The 17151-nt window shown below is 41.9% G+C and overlaps 1 protein-coding gene across 2 annotated transcripts in view; it reads right to left on the bottom strand.

Annotated features, from left to right (window-relative positions):
* The window catches only part of SRGAP3 (SLIT-ROBO Rho GTPase activating protein 3), a 131801-nt gene that overhangs the window by 53575 nt on the left and 61075 nt on the right, over positions 1–17151 (bottom strand). For both annotated transcript variants that reach the window (XM_056524985.1, XM_056524986.1), the window contains exon 2: positions 2814–3009. In XM_056524985.1, the coding sequence (XP_056380960.1) occupies positions 2814–3009 (196 nt within the window). The remainder of the gene's footprint in view (positions 1–2813; positions 3010–17151) is intronic.

The raw sequence follows: 17151 nt of genomic DNA, 5'->3' as shown, positions 1-17151 counted from the left end.
CCGTCAGAGCAAGTCCAACTGCAGGTATAAAGTACAGAAACGGAGGGTAACAGGGAAAAAAGGTAGACCCTCCAGCACCCAGGTCCTGCTTCACAGGACAGAAAAAACTCACAGTGCCTCTAACTGAGGGGTGTTTTATGCCCTGTGGGGCATGTGTTTTGAGTTTACTATTAAAAATTCCTAGGTCCTGCAGCTCACAGGGGTGGAGATTCACCCCCATCATTGTGCTGCTGAGCAGACGACAGGGAAATATATATATGTGTGTATACACACTATTTCAGAGTGTATGTATATATATATATATATATATATATATATATATATATATATATCCTCAATGATAATGGACACACCCTCAGTTATAATAGATACACCCATGACTATAGTATATAGGTTTAAACATAAGGACATTAGGGAAGGAGAATGGAGGCTAAGGGATTCTGACAGAGGCTGCCATCTTGGATGGAGGAAGCAATGTCACTCTCCTAGAAGATGGATCCACCATTCTGGAAGAAGTAACAAGGCCCTTCACAAGCATAGATCCTAACAGGATGAATGATGATGCGGGAAGCCCAAGATGTTGAGACATGACTACAGCCATATGACTGAACTTTCAAGTTAATCTTTCTACACAGATGACATACACTAAGGATAGTCACCTTTCACTATGATTTATCTATTTATGTAATGTCTGCCCTTTTCCAAGAGCACAATAAACATTCATTTTATTTATAAAGAAAGACCTCTGAAGTTCCTCCATCATGAACCTGATTTTATTTAAGAATATAAGGTTTTTTTCACAGCCGTAGCATTGTCTGTCTGGAATTGCACTGGACAACCCGTTACAAGCCAGTGTAGAAGAGGAATAAGGATCTTGGGAGCCTGGGGAGATGTTCTAGTTGGTGGGAATTGCTGCATGGAAACGTATGGACCTTGATGGATGCCACCATGGGGTCCATGACCTGAGACCCGCCAAACGAAGGAGAACAAATGTGATGGCGCTTCAGGTCCAAAATGGGCCAATATGCTCTGTCCTTTTTGGGGAAAACAAAAAGGTTGGGATAAAAGCCCAGAAAACATTGACTCTGGCACGGGAACAAATGTGGAAGCCTTGGACGGGTAAAGAGGATGGAAAGAAGTGATCAGGGAAAAGAATGGAGAATTTGATGGAGTAACCAAAATACACTACCTACCCCACCCAGGCATCAGAAATCTAGGCAAGTCATTTGTCCCTAAGAGAAGGAGTCTTCTTACTACCTGCAGGAGGGGTAGCTGGTGGGAGGAGCTAGTACAAATTTTTCTAGTTCTTAGTGTCACCTCCTTTTGGCACCGACCTATGCCCATTGTTCCAATGACACAAGACATAAAAAAAAAAGAAAAAAGAAGGTTTGATGTAATGGCTGTGCCATAACCATGGAGGAACTATGAGCCCCAACATGATAAAGGAAGCTTAAGACATCTGTTTGTGTTTAAGGACCTCTAAGAGGTGTACACTAAGGTATGAAGGCCTGTAGGAAAATTGAAATGGAGCAACTCTTGGTTGGCGACACTAACACCCCTTTTTCCCCTTTGAGCTTCACTGACTTATTGTCATCACTTCAGATCCCTACCAAATCTTCAAGCTGAGAATGCTATAATAATATTCTATCACTTATTTACAATATGAAAACCAAAAATGTATTAGCAAAGTTAGTGCAAAGGTTGTAGTTGCACCCATCCCTTGAAATCCTGAAGGGCCCAAAGTCATCACTGCCCCATGAGAGGAAAGTAGTACTATAAAATTGATAGGCTCTTTGTGGGAACTTGGTACAGGGTTTATTTTGAGGCACAGATGTTTTAAAGGGAGCTCGAGCCCTCAAACCTGCTGACAGCACTCTACAGACCAGTGTAGTCATACCTTTGGTCCGGGTCATGCCACCTACATGACCAGAACATGTTGTTATGTATGGCAAGCTGTTCATGTTAAAGGGGTACTCTGGCTCTCATACATCTTATCCCCTATCCAAAGGCTCCTTTGGATAGGGGATAAGATGTATTAAGGCCGGAATACCCCTTTAAGTTCCCAGAGTACACTGAGTGCTTCCCTGGACCTTTCTCTCAGCTTTATTGAGTGAGTAACTGCTCTAGTGTTCAATAAGGTAAGAGAAGGAGGCAGGGGAAAAGCTTTGGGAACTTAAAATTGAGGGTTCACCTCTTGGACACATGCCGTAAAATGGGTTTTTCTTGGTTATGCAGATTGCATGACCTTTACGATTCACCTCTCATCACAGTTCAGGTAGTATATGTCATGGCTCCCCTGTACCATCCACTAAAAGCACTTCTTCTCTCCTACTGTAGTAAGGGCCCTCACAGGCATAAAGAACCAGTTGCGAAAGGACCCCCTAAAAACGTTTAATCACTGCTACCAGCTCTGAATAGTATTACACCCCTGTCTCTGAATCGCTTAACATACTGGTATAGGAGGTGGTGCTTGAACCAATCATTGTCACCAAAGTACCTACTCTTGGATCAGAAGAGGCAATTTAGGCAGTAACAAGTGCTGTGCATGGCCTATAAGATGGGGCTATATCCTAAAGAATCTTCCTGTTCCACATGGGATAACGTTCTTGTAAATCATTCAGTTTTATTAATTTGTCTGTCCAACTGTTAGCAAGTCAAGGCCAAGTTATTTTGGCTTATATGCCTCAAAGTATTTGAAAATGACTGGTATCTATACTGGCTTATTATTATACCATGTGCTCATTGCTTATGTAGAGAGGGCAGTGCCTGCAAACACTTGCTCTCTTTCTACTGCATTATCATAAAGTGCTTACTTGAAGTGATGCTGCTCCCGGGCACTGCGGACCTTGGAGGAGAACCTCTCAGCCAGTTTCTCCAAGCTGCGGGAATATTCCAGTTCTATCTCTGCCTTCCTACGGAAAAACTCTTGCAGGTCCTGGAGAAGGGCCAGTCGGGACTCAGATTGTTGCTCCAGGCACTTAAACTGTTCAACCAGCTGGCTTCGAATCTCTGCACAGAAAAAAAACAGAGAAAGGACGGTCAAACACGCTGCCGCCAAGGTAGACCATTAATATCTTGCCTGGCAGGAGATGAAGCCTTGAGAAAAAGGTCAAATAATTACAGTATGCAGGAGGCTTCACGTGTTCCCCAGAACCAGAACAAAGATGTTCCAATGTCATTTGTTGTTTTCTTACAGGTCAATTATAAAGTTAAACATAGCGTACAAGAGAAGAGAACTGTTTCCATATACAACATGACCTCTCCAATGCTTTCAAGCTTTTATTATAGGAAAGAAGGATGGTGCTGGTACCTGCACTACTACAAGACCACGCCTGCCATGTCAAGAAAAGCCTAAAGGCCTTGTGTTGATGCAGAGGGGAGAGTAAGTGTGCTGTGTGCAGCAAAATATCTTTCCCCACAATGATAGCTATGTATTGCAAAGTTTTAGAGACTGGAGATACAAAATGTTTTCTGTGTCAACAGTCTTTCCCATATTAGCTAATATGTAGTTAGGGTTTAGAAGTCTCTTTTTTTCTTCACTCTTCTCAATCTATCTGTATATGTTGTCTTGTATGGTGTTATCTACAACATATCAGCCATAGTTACAATGATTCTGTTCATCATTAGGAACAGCTGCAGCATAACATCTGGACCCTGCCTTGGGTTCTAGTCAAGATCTTGGACATCTGCCCTAGAATTTCCTCAGGGCCTACCCCACCTACTTCATACTATGTCCTCATAGTTTGAGCTAATGTCCCTCCTATAACCTCTGCCAACAAAAAATATATTTGCATTGCACAGTAGAAAACATGTATCCTCTGGATATCAAGCTGCAATATCAGCAAGTTCTCCTGAAGAGCATGTTTAGCGGTACATGGTCAATGGGCCTTCACAATCATCGACATGACCCAATCACTGAACATGACCACAATACAAGGCTATTATTCTCTAAAAATAGAACATTACAATTCCCAACATGACCCGACCACTGGACAAGTCTATTATACTCCATTCGTAGAAAACTAGAACTTACAATATGATCTAGCCAGTGGAAATGACTATAATATATAAGTCTATAACACTTTATGTACAAACACAAGCTACATCTGCCAACATAACCCAACCACTTAACATGACCATAATACAAGTCTATTATACTCTAATCGTAGAACACTAAAACTCCCAACATGACCAGGGCACTGGATATGACCGTAATACATAAAGTCTATAGTACGCTATACATACAACACACACTACATCGGCTAACATAACCCAACCAATGAACATGGCCATGAACCAAATCTATTATACTTTACAAGAAAACACTACAACTCCCAACATGACCTAAAAACTGGACATGACAGAAATACACTTCTATTATTCTGTATACATAGAACACTACAACTCCCAACATGACCCAATTACTGAATATAACCAAGTCTATTATACTGTACACAAAAAACACCACAGATGCCAACATGACTTTTCCAACAGACATGATCATAATACAGTTCTATTATACTTTATATATAGAACCCTACAACCCTCTAACATGACCGTGCCACTGAGCGTCACCATGATACAAATCTACTATATTCTATACATAGAACCCAACAACCTTCAATATAGTGCTTTGAACAAACATAAGCAAATTATATATAAAATACTACACCTTGCAACATAACATTATCACTGCACATGACCATAATGCACATACATTATACAAAGAAAACTATAACATGACCAGACTACTGGGCATGATCATAATTTGATAATAATACAACACTACTACTCTACATATAAAACACTACAACTCCAAACATGACCTGACCATTGGACATGGACAGGATACCATTCGTTTATACTCTATACATATTACACTATGCCTTTAGACATGACCTAACCTCTGGACATGATCATGGTACAAGGCTAATATACTCAATAACTGCCAACACAACTTGTCCGAGGATCATAATACAATTCTATAATACTACTTATATAAAACCCCACAACTCCAAACATGACCTGACCATTGGACATGGACATGATACCATTCGTTTATACTCTATACATAGAACACTATGCCTTTAGACATGACCTAACCTCTGGACATGACCATGGTACAAGGCTAATATACTCTATAACTGCCAACACAACTTGTCCGAGGATCATAATACAATTCTATAATACTACTTATATAAAACCCCACAACTGCCAACATGACCTGACCACTGGACATAACTATAATACAATTTTTTAATACCCTATACATAGACCACTACAACCTCCAAAACAAAATGGCCACAGAGCATGATCATAATATACAGTTCTATCACAGAAACATACAACCTTCTGACACCTTCTTCCTCTGCTGCTCTAACTTATGGTGGTTTTCACTTCTCCCATTTCCCCAGTGCTGACAACAGGCATGGTGAAGATGTTGGTGTGCTTCTCCTCTTACCCTCACTCTTATTTTTTCTTTCAGATCCGCAATCTCAGATTCTTTTGCCCATTTTCTTTCAAAGTGGCCATCTTCTATTGATCCCCTGGCTGACCTAAAATGTTTCTTGATAATTTAGCTTCCTGGCTCCATCATTTTCTATCCCCCGAAACAAATACACTCATCATGGGTGATTTTTACATCCATATTGACACCTAAATCTCCTCATCTTCCTCTGAACTTCTATCTTTACCTCCTCCTTTGGCCTTTCACAGTTTACTGACATACAAGCATGGGAACACACTGGACTTGGTCTTCTCTAGACTTTTCTCTGTCTCTAACTTTACTAACTCTCCTTCTGAGCTCTCTGACCACAACCTTTTCTATTAAAAACTCTTATCCTCTTCCGGTCACCCCAACCTTATATACTTACAGAAATCTATGCACCATAAACACCAATTAACTTATAGACTCTCTATAGTCTTTGTTGTCCCCGATTTCTTTCCTCTCTTGCCCCAATCTGGTAGATGGGGCAACATTACCACAACATCATGGCATACCCTGGCATGTGCAAAAAACTTGCTTTCTTCAGTGGTGCTCTAGGTGTGCTAAACTGTCTGTGCAGTAAAACGAAGACATCAATGGACTTTCGATACTCTAAATTCATGCTTAAAGGGGTTATCCAGGAAAAAACTTTTTTTTATATATCAACTGGCTCCAGAAAGTTAAACAGATTTGTAAATTACTTCTATTAAAAAATCTTAATCCTTTCAGTATTTATGAGCTGCTGAAGTTGAGTTGTTCTTTTCTGTCTAAGTGCTCTCTGATTATACCGGTCTCGGGAACTGTCCAGGGTTGAAGCAAATCCCCATAGCAAACCTCTTCTACTCTGTGCAGTTCCCGAGACAAGCAGAGATGTCAGCAGAGAGCACTGTTGCCAGACAGAAAAGAACAACTCAAATTCAGCAGCTGATAATTATTAGAAGGATTAAGATTTTTTAATAAGTAATTTACAAATCTGTTGAACTTTCTGGAGCCAGTTGATATATAAAAATAGATTTTTTTCCTGGAATACCCCTTTAAAACCTATTACTCTGTCCTTTACTTCAACGATCAAACCTATTTACCTCACTCATCTGTCTAACAACAAACTCTTCCAAACACATTCAACTCTTTCCTTAGGCCTAAAGTGGAAGCTTTTACTATCTCTGTGCTGAAGACCTGGCCTGCTATTTCAAAACTAAAATAAATGAAATCCATCATGAAATCATCTTCCAGTCCCCCAGTAATACTGATCCAGTTTTCAAGGCTCCTCCTTTCCTCTCGTCCCACTACCTGCCCTATTCCTTCACACCTCATCCAGTCTTTCTTACCTGTCCTGTGCAGCCAACTATCTCCCCATCATCTCCAACCTCCTGGAATGCTCGGCCTTTTCCCTCCTAATGTGTTATCTCTCTGATAACTCTCTCCTTGATCCATTACAGTCGGGTTTCTGCTCCTTACACTCCACAGAAACAGCCCTAACCAATGTCACCAATGATCTCCTGACTGCCTAATCTAAAGGTAGTTTCTCTCTATTGATTCTCCTAGATCTCTCTGTAGCGTTTGACACGGTAGATCACCAACTCCTCCTTAGTAGTCTGTGCTTCATTGGTATTAAATGGGCCCTGTCAGATACAATAACTTTTGATATGTTATAAAGCATGCAAACACAATGGGGGACATTTATCATCGTTACTTTGGTAAGCAAGTTCTGTAGGCATTTTTTTTTTTTTTTTGCTTTAGTTTTGCTTATGTATGGCACATTTATCATTCTATTACAGCGGAGTTGATAAATTTGGCTTACATAAGCAAAAACCAATAAATCACTTTTGAATACCATTTTTTAGCACACATAAGCAAAAACAAATAAATGACTTCAGGACACCAATTTTCAGCTTTGAAAAAAATGTGTTATATATTTTTTTTTTACCACTTTTTTTCCCCTAAATGTATTTTTTGTTTGTTTTTATTTTTTTTTACTTCTCATTTCAGATCCGTGTATCCTGTGGATTACTTTAGATTCGGAGGACTACGGTGACCAGTGTTTTTTTTCTTTTGTTTTTGTTTTGTTTAATGTTAATAAAATGGTTAACGAGGGCTTTTGGGGGGAGTGTTTTTTGGAATTAATTTTTTTTAAACGTGTTGTGTTTTTTATTTTATTTACTTTACAGGCTTAGTAGTGGAAGCCGTCTTATAGAGGGAATCCATTACTAAGCCGGGCTTAGTGTTAGCCACAAAAACCCACCGCCACAGGGGTGCCGGGAAGAGCCAGTACCAACAGGCCCGGAGCATCAAAAATGGCGCTCCTGGGCCTAGGCGGTAACAGGCTGGCATTATTTAGGCTGGGGAAGGCCAGTAACAATGGTGCTTGCCCACCCTGGTAACGTCAGGCTGTTGCTGCTTGGTTGGTATTTGGCTGAGGATAAAAATAGCGGGAAACTTGTGCTTTACTTTTTTTTCATAAATAATAAAAAAAATAAAAAAATGCATAGGGTCCCCCTCTTTTTTATTTTCAGGCAAATACCAACCAAGCAGCAACAGCTTGACATTACCAGGGTGGGCGAGGACCATTGTTACTGGCCCTCCCCAGCCTAAATAACGCCAGCCTGTTACCACCTAGGCGTGCCATTTTTGATGCTCTGGGCCTGTTGGTACCGGTTCTTCCTCTGGGGCGGTGGGTACTGGGGTAATAATTGGGGGTTAGCGCTAGCTGTAATTGGGGCTAAAGCTAAGCACTGGCTTAGTAATGGACTCTGTCTATAAGACAGTTTCCACTACTAAGCCTGTAAAGTAAATAAAACAAAAAAAACACAACACGTTTAAAAAAAATTATCCCAAAAAACACTCCACCACAAGCCCGCATTAATCATTTTATTAACATTAAACAGAAAGAGAAAAAAAACGCTGATCATCGACATGGTCCACAGGATACATACATCTTAAATGGGGGGGGGGGAGAAAAATAGGATAATACATTTGTCACCCGGCCGCGCATCTCCCATGCCACACGACCACAACTCCCAGTATGTCCTTACAGTAAGGACATGATGGGAGTTGTAGTCATGTGGTGCGGGAGATGTGTGGGCGAGGGACAAGCGTCAGGGGGCAGGTGACAAGCTTGTCACCCGCCCCACAACTACAATTCCCAGCATGCCCTTACAGTAAGGGCATGCTGGGAGTTGTAGTTGTGCAGCAGAGGACAGGTGACAAGCTTGTCACCCGCCTCTGCGGCACAACTACAACTCCCAGCATGTCCTTACTGTAAGGACATGCTGGGAGTTGTAGTCGTGCAAGCCAGGGAAGCGGGCGGTAATGCGCTCCGCTCCCTGGCTAGCGGTGCTCAGAAAATCACAGTAATTTCATATTTCCCGCCAGTCCCGTGACATGGGACCCGGTGAGAAATTTGAAATGACAGTAATCTCCGTGGCGCCGTAGCAAAGGAAGCCCGGGCTGACCTAACACTGCAGCCGCCTGGGACTCCCGCAGCCGGGCCGAGAGATGTGCAGGGGCCATTCCTGCCATCCCTGAGCGTGTACCGCAGGCTCCTACACATCTCCCAGCCCGTCTGCAGGAGTCCCGGGTGGCTGCAGAGTGATACCACCCCGGGCTCCTTTTAACATTTAACGGAGCCGCAGAGATTTAGTCCCTACTGTAAGGTCAAATTTCCCACTAGGTCCCGTAAGGGCATGCTGGAAGTTGTAGTCTTGCAACAGGTGGGAGACAGATGGGAGATGTGTGGCGCGGGTGGGAGACAAAGGGGGAATGTAAATCAGTGTGATCCGTGATCAGGTAGTCAGAAAAGCAGAAATATAAGCAGGGTTCAAGCTGGTGTAGATTCCTGGAGCTTTTTAGCCTAGATCTGCGACATTCACAGTTGATAAATTAGGGTTCACTGGAAAGTGAAAAGTGAAAAAACGTCTACGCCAAATATACAGGAAAATAAGCTCTGCAAACTTTGATAAATCTGGGCCAATATGTTTTGCAATGGCTTTCATCAAAAAAAAAATCTGTATTTCATACTGAAAAAGCCAGTCAAAAAAGTGGCCACTAGGGGTCCCCCTGCCTCCTGGGAAACATACCAGTCCTGCAGTATCCAGTGGTGATCAACATGTCATGGACACTATGGGTAATTGACAGGGCTGCAGGCAGGTCCAGGGCCCTTCTGTGTGTCAGGGCAGAGTGAGGGAGGGGGAGGAGTCATCACAGTGAGGAGAAGAGAAGGGCATGCCCCCTGCCTCTGCATGGACAGAAACCTCACTGAGAAAATGATGGCAAGTAAATAAAAGGTAATTCTGAGACAAATATAGATCGCAGACACATAAAAATTAGATGTATATGATCAGGATGAGGTACTGAGCAACATATAACAGTTTTTGTTTTTTTTTTGTAGTTTTTTTTTGGGGGGGGAGGGGGGGAATTAACAGGTACGCTTTAAGAACTCTGCTCTCTCTCATGGTTTTCTTCCTACCTCTTTGATTACTCCTTCAGTGTCTTATTTTTCCACCTCTATTTCTCCTCTTACCCTTGCTCCCTTGCTTTTAGGGTTCCACGGGAATCAGTCCTGGGTCCTCTCCTCTTTTCTCTCTACACAGCTCTCATTGGACAAACAATCAGTAGATCTGGTTTCCAGTACCAACTCTACGCTGATGAGACTTAGCTGTGTACCTCTTTCAGCAGCATCACCCTTGCACTGATTCAAAATAACAGTGACTGTCTCTCTGCTGTCTCAAACAGGATGTCTCGTATTTTCTCCATCAACTAATCTACCTTAACCTGACATTTCCATCCCAGTTGGTGGCAATGTGGTGTCCCAGATCAGGATCACCTTGTGCTACATTGAACTCTGTTTGGATGGCTGATGCCCCTAAGGTGCCTGGCTCTACTCAGGTTTAAATCTCTATAAGTCTCTATATACTTAATATAAAAATTTACTTTATTTATTATGTCTTCATGTGGTCCTAGTCTACTGTGCAACAAGGGTTAACTGTAAGTAACCACAATCCTCTGTAAAAGCTAGTGAGTAGCCAGAAGTCACCCATCAGCCAATATAGGGTGAAGGAGAGTCTTGTCTCTACCCCAGTCCCCAGGGACAAGGAGGACAGGGCACCAAAGAGCATATGTGAGAGAGTCTGGCCTTGGTCAGGGAGCAAGCAACATCTCCAGTCTGCAGTTACCTCACACCTTCAGTGAGGGACTGTTTCCAAGCCTGCTGCCTTCACACCTTCAGTGAGGGTATGCTTCTACCCACAAGAATCTGTCCCAGATACAGCTGCTGGTGATTCCTGCTGCCTAGGTGGAACCATAACTTTATTAGCGCTATATAGCAAGAGCCCACTAGAACCTGGACCAAGGTTCAGGAATCCTGGGGGCCCTATCTGTCTCTGTAATGGACTAGCATCGGGGGTCTTTCTGCTGAATGCCCGCAGGTCAGTGGTGTATCAGCTATACTTAAGGAAACGGTAAGGGAGAATGGCTATTCAAAGAGCCAAGGACTGCCCGAGTGAAGACCTTGGCCGTATATACTCTTATTGGAACCGTACCAGCATAGGAGGCCAGCTACCTGTCTGCAGTTTGGTGAACCCTGAGACCAGTAAGAAGGACAAGCCAGGTTCTCACAGAGGTCCCGCATGCTGTAGTGATCCCGAGTTCTGTGAGTCTCGGAGCCCAATCGTGTAACAAGGAGGAAGTTAGCTGCCCAAAGACAAGTCAAATCTGTCTGTTAGTATAAAGTCTCTATTCTAGTCAGTCATCAGTTTAGTCAAAGTCACCAAGATGTACTACAAGCCTCCCAAAGACTGTGACGGTGGCAACTCACCAAGTTATTTCTGTACAAGTGTATACAGAGTGTCTGCAATTCTGTCTATGTTATCTAACCTATTTTTTTGTATTTCTGGACCTGCAACAACTTCAGTAAAGTTTAAAGGGGTTATCCAACATCTGGATTTTTGAGGTGATTCTTTTGATACAGATAGCCGCTTCTATTGGAGCAGTGGTAAGTGGAACTGTCCAGAACACTACAACCATTATCATCAACATTACACCTAAACTACCATGCTCCTGGCATCACAAACTGACAACAAGCCAGCCTAGTACCCATAACATACAAAGAGACATTATTTCCAATCCTTTGCCTACCACAGTACTACCATAACTCCTGGGCAGCAAGCACGCTGTACTGTACTCGCTGTACTCTGTCCTTAGGGAATAGGATGTCGGATCGTGGGGATCCGGCATATGGGAGCCCCCACGATCTCCATGCAGCACCCAGCGTTCTGAACATTATGTTCAGAATGCTTGGTGCGAGCGGCCGTGGTCGTGATGTCATACCAAATCCATTGGCACTATATAAATAAATATTATTATTAATACATTGTATACATAGAACACTATAGCCCTCAACACATCCCATCTAATAAACATGATAATAATACACTTCTATTATACTCTACATATAGAATACTACATCTTCCAACATAACCATACCACTGGAGGTGAACATAATACAAATCTATAATATTCTACACGTTATACACTACAACCCCCAACAGGGACATAATATGCGTCCTTTAAAAAACATCTACATGGGTTAACTTTACTACGTGTCACATTACAGTTCTTCTCGTCCTTTGCTTGGCATTCTGAGGACAAATTACAATGCTTGTATTTTATATAATTGCTACTTAAACCGCACACACATGTGGCTCGACCCGAGAGACAGAGTAAAGGGACAAACTGTGTGAGGACAAAGTAATGAAAGCCGCGCTGTGTGGAGTGTAAAGCACCACTCTGTGCTGCAGTTTTATCTTTGCAGATTGATCCACCAGGGATTCCCTTGGCAGAGGCTGTATGTCCCGGCAGATAAGCCTAACACCTTGAACTCTGTGTCTGCACCTTTAAAGCCTCCGTTTCCGGCTCCTATTTTAGTTCCAAGTAATTTTGTCATCTGTAATTAGAAGCTCTGCGGGGAGCACTCGGAAGGAGAAGTGGCTTCAGTGCAAAAATGGATCTTAGGAGGTAGAGGAAGTTACCATCTTAGGAGAAGAATGTGTTGGATCACTGCTAGCTGCCACAAAAGCCAGACACATAAATTAGGAGCTCTGATGATTCTCTATGACAGTGCCCCACTGGGAGCAACTGCCTCCTCCCCATATACGGGCCCCTACAAGGGCTAGACAGGCATGAAAGCGATCACAGGTGCAAGCTGGGTTACTAACATGACAACTAATTCTTGTTTTTAATGTATCTAGTTTAAGGATACAGCTACACAGAGCCTCTTCTGCATGACCATAACGTGCAAAACGCGGGTGAGGTTTCGGTTAGCAAAATAAATGTTAATGTCTATAAAAAAATGTTGGCTTAGGGTAAGGACACAAAGGGTGACACTGGAAACTAGGGTATATATTGAAATAAAGACCAGCTCACCGCCCTGTGGATTCTTTGAAATGGAGGGACTCCACTTGTCTCTAGGAAGCATGGAACAAATATCCAAGCCGCATACTTGGTGTGAACAGATCCTTAACAAAAATTGTAAAAAATTTATGAAAACATGAAAACCAAAATAAGGTGGTTTTAAAAGCATAGCAGAAACTCCGAGGCATTTCGAACCATCATGGTTCTTAGTTATGGCACCACTTATTTTGGTTTTCATTTTTTCATTCATTTTTAATCTTGTGAAATAAATTTTGGACTTTTATTTGAGAAAACTTTGGGAGCTGGAATCTACACAATTTTTAAGGAAACTAGGGTGCCACTTGGCGATGCAATCTGTTTAAAAAAAATATGAAATAACTGCAGTAACCTCATGTCACTGTAGTTTCTGTCCACTTGTTGCCCCATGTGGCCTTAACCACCACCCACCCCCTGCTTAACTTTTATTCAGGATACATGCTGCATATATGGGTCTAGGAAGAGAGGAGGTGGAGTAAGCTGCGAGAGTCTAAAGCTGCAGAGATGGCAAAAAGACTAACAGCGAGTATTATCTCTCATTCCAAAGCTTGATTCAAAGCTTAAACAGGCAGTACTGATCTATAATGTCCTCAATGCTGCTGCTTCTTAGAGTAGGTATAGAGACACAGAAGTGCAGGATACCCTCCTCTTTATGTGCATGTGTGTATACAGTGTATGGCAGACATTATAGAGACCAGACGTCATCCACCAGCTTAGGGACAATTGAAAATTTAAGAGGAGCCTGCAGAGAATAAATCTGATTAAAAAAAACACCATATACAAATTATATAATGTGCCAGAAATAGTGCTACTTCTAACCAATACCGTGATACACTGTAAAATTGAGACAGTTGTGCTGCTCATGTGTTTAGCTCAAATACCATTGTCTAGACTAGATGCAATTGTAACAAACCCACAGCTATGGGTAGTATTAGGTTTGTACAGGTTTTAAGCCTTTGGGTGTAAAAATGTTCTTATTTGCAAACAAAATAAATAACCACAGAACTACTCTTTGTACAATGAACAACAAAACTATTACAGTACATTCAAAACCATCAAGTTCTATTATAATGGAAACACTAGCAGACAGGAGTGGGAAGGAAACCACCTGCCACTTACATATCAGGACAAATGTCACATGACTTCCCTTTTAAATGTTCACACATTTAGGTTTCTAATTGTAATTAAAAGGGTACTCCGGTGGAAAACATTTATTTTTTATCCAATGAAGAAAGTGTGTATGCACTCACCACTCAATGGAGCCAGGACGGTATAACGGTCCGGTGAACGGGTAGCTGGATCACAGCATCGTGTGTACACAGGTGTAATGGCGTAAATGACTTATATAAAAAAAAATGTAATCCTTCCAGTACTTATCAGCTGCTGTATACTACAGGAGGAAATTGAGTTGTTCTTTTCTGTCTGAACACATTGCTCTCTTCTGACACCTCTGTCCATGTCAGGAACTGTCCAGAGCAGGAGCAAATCCCCATAGCAAACCTCTCCTGCTCCAGTCAATTCCTGAAATGGACAGAGGTGTCAGTAGAGAGCACTGTGGTCAGACAGAAAGGAAATTCTAAAAAGAAAAGAACTTCCTGTGGAGCATACAGCAGCTGATAAGTACTGGAAGGATTAAGATTTTTAATAGAAGTCATTTATAAATCTGTAACTTTCTGGCACCAGTTGGTTTAAAAAAAAAAAATGTTTTCCACCGCAGTACCCCTTTAATGTATAGAACACCAAGAATGGATTTGAAATGAGAAGTCTTAGTCTTTTCTTTATACATTTCCTTCATTTCTGATCTGTTCCAGGCTTTGCTATCAATAATTGCAATTAAAACACCCTTTAAATCTGACTTGTTAATGTGAATAATGTTGCCTAACTAATCCTGTACTGATCTGGAGTGACATAATATCTTATACTCCCTTCACCTCCTGAGCTACAGCTTAGCTACATGAAAATGTCACCCGAAAAACAGATCTCTAACTATGCAGCTACGATCTGAGCCCCAATATTGTACTACTCTCCCATAATAATAAACTAACAGAAGTATGAATGCAGCTCTGAATGTGACTAGAGTATTGAACCTATTATTCTGCACACACCCAGGCCAGCCTCCTTAGGCTGCGTTCACATCACGATTTCTCCATCCGACTTGAGTAAACTATTTTATAACTTAAAATCGTATGAAATCGTATATAAAGTCGGATCCATTGACCTCCATTAAAAAAACTGTATCCATTAGACACATCCGATTTGATCCGTGGTCAAACCCAATTTCAGACCCGGACAAAAATCATGTGAAATCGGATGCGGATCAAATCGGATGTGTGTAATGGATCCGATTTTTTTAATGGAGGTCAATGGATCCGACTTTATATATACGATTTCATACAATTTTAAGTTATAAAATCGTGTACTCAGGTCGGATGGAGAAATCGTGATGTGAACGTAGCCTTACACTATATCCATGCACTACATCTGGGTTTCATGTCTATGAGATCCAATAAACCTATGATAACACTGAGCTTCCAAACACAAGAGAAAGAAGTGTTGTCAAGTGAAAGAAGCACTTTTCATTTCAGGTTGCAACTTCAATTAAAAATAATAACTTAATATCAGAAATATTATTAATACTAGTAAGAAATGATAAAAATGTGCTACTACGTGCGCCTTGTGCGGATTATTTTAGAGGAAGTTCTCCTCTAGTGAGTGATATTACAGCCTTATCTCCCCGCCGATGATAAATGAATGTTCCCGGGTATTCCCATAACATTATTCTGACACCTTCTTTAGTCTTTAGAAAAGAGGAAATTGAATCTTCCAACCTTTTGAGCGCAGAGTCACCAGAACATTCCTTATCTTTTCCTGGTAAAACATAAAAGCACAAACTAAAATATTCCACATGAAAGCCGATACAAAATGACATATCTTTCTCCATAAATAATCCTGTCCTCCATTAACCATTTAGTGGTATTGGGAATCGATAAGCTGTCCAAATGCAGCCAAGTAGATTGATCAGCAGGATTTACTGACCCAGCAGAACACTCGATGTAATGGCAGACGTGCTGAGCTTGGACTATCGGATGACCGGAGCACTACAACGTCAAAGCCTTTCAGTCTAATTGTCCAGGTTAAGTGTGTGTGTCGAGGGGGATTTACAGGCAGTGTCCATACATTTACCACATAAACAGCATGCCACCAAGAAAATCATATATTTTTTTAAAATGTTTAAGATTTCTCTATTGGTTTTTATATCAAATAGCAATATCAAAAACATATACTAGGACTCAGGTTTATCAAAATGTGTGAGAGAAAAACTGGAGTGATTTTACCACAGCAACCAATCACAGCTCAGAGTTACGCTCTTAACGCGCTCTGGTAAAGTGAAAGCTGAGCTGTGATTGGTTGCTGTGGTAAAATCACTCCAGTTTTTCTCTCACACAGTTTGATAAATCTGGGCCTATATGTTTTGTAGGAAAAAAAATGTCCAGCACAGCAACCTCTTCCGAACGATGTTTCTTTATGATATATGTGCACGGTACATCGGACAAAGTGGATAGTGTTGCTGTGCTGGACATTTAATTTTCCTATTGAATTCTGTGGTGGACACAGAGGTAAACTGTCTCATACTGCTCAAATCTATATATATTTTGTAATACTGTCTGTGGCCAATAGTAGAGCTGGGCGGTATGACCAAATGTGCATCACGGTATATAACAGTATTTCTCCCCTGCCCCCCCCCCCAAAATCATGTGACCCACGAGGGCTGTTCTGCTTCTTTCCCCACCCCCAATTAATTGTCAGCCCAGTGCTGCGCTGTCCCCACATCAGGGAACTAATCATATGTGACCCGCAAGCGCTGTTCTGCTTTCCCCCCAAACCCCGGCAGCCGGCAGCACTGGAACTCTGTACTGTACGCTGTATCCCTATGCCCTGGCTGAAAAAGATAAACAAAATTAACTTTAACTCACCTCCCGTTGGTCCGGTACCGGCCTCACCTGCTTCCTGGGGACGGGAACGTCACAGAGCCATCAGCCTATCATCGGCCGCCTCGGCCGGTGATAGGTTGAGCGCACTGTCATGTAAGAAGCCGGCTTCTTACATGACAGTGTGCTCAACCTATCGCTGCGGCCGGTGATAGGCTGACGGCTCTCCAACGGGGGAAAGTGAGTTAAAGTTTATTTTGTTTATCTTTTGCAGCCCGGGCATAGGGATACAGC

This window comes from Hyla sarda, chromosome 6 (genome assembly GCF_029499605.1).
Source record: "Hyla sarda isolate aHylSar1 chromosome 6, aHylSar1.hap1, whole genome shotgun sequence".
Taxonomy (NCBI): domain Eukaryota; kingdom Metazoa; phylum Chordata; class Amphibia; order Anura; family Hylidae; genus Hyla; species Hyla sarda.
This window is presented reverse-complemented; position numbering and strand designations above follow the sequence as displayed.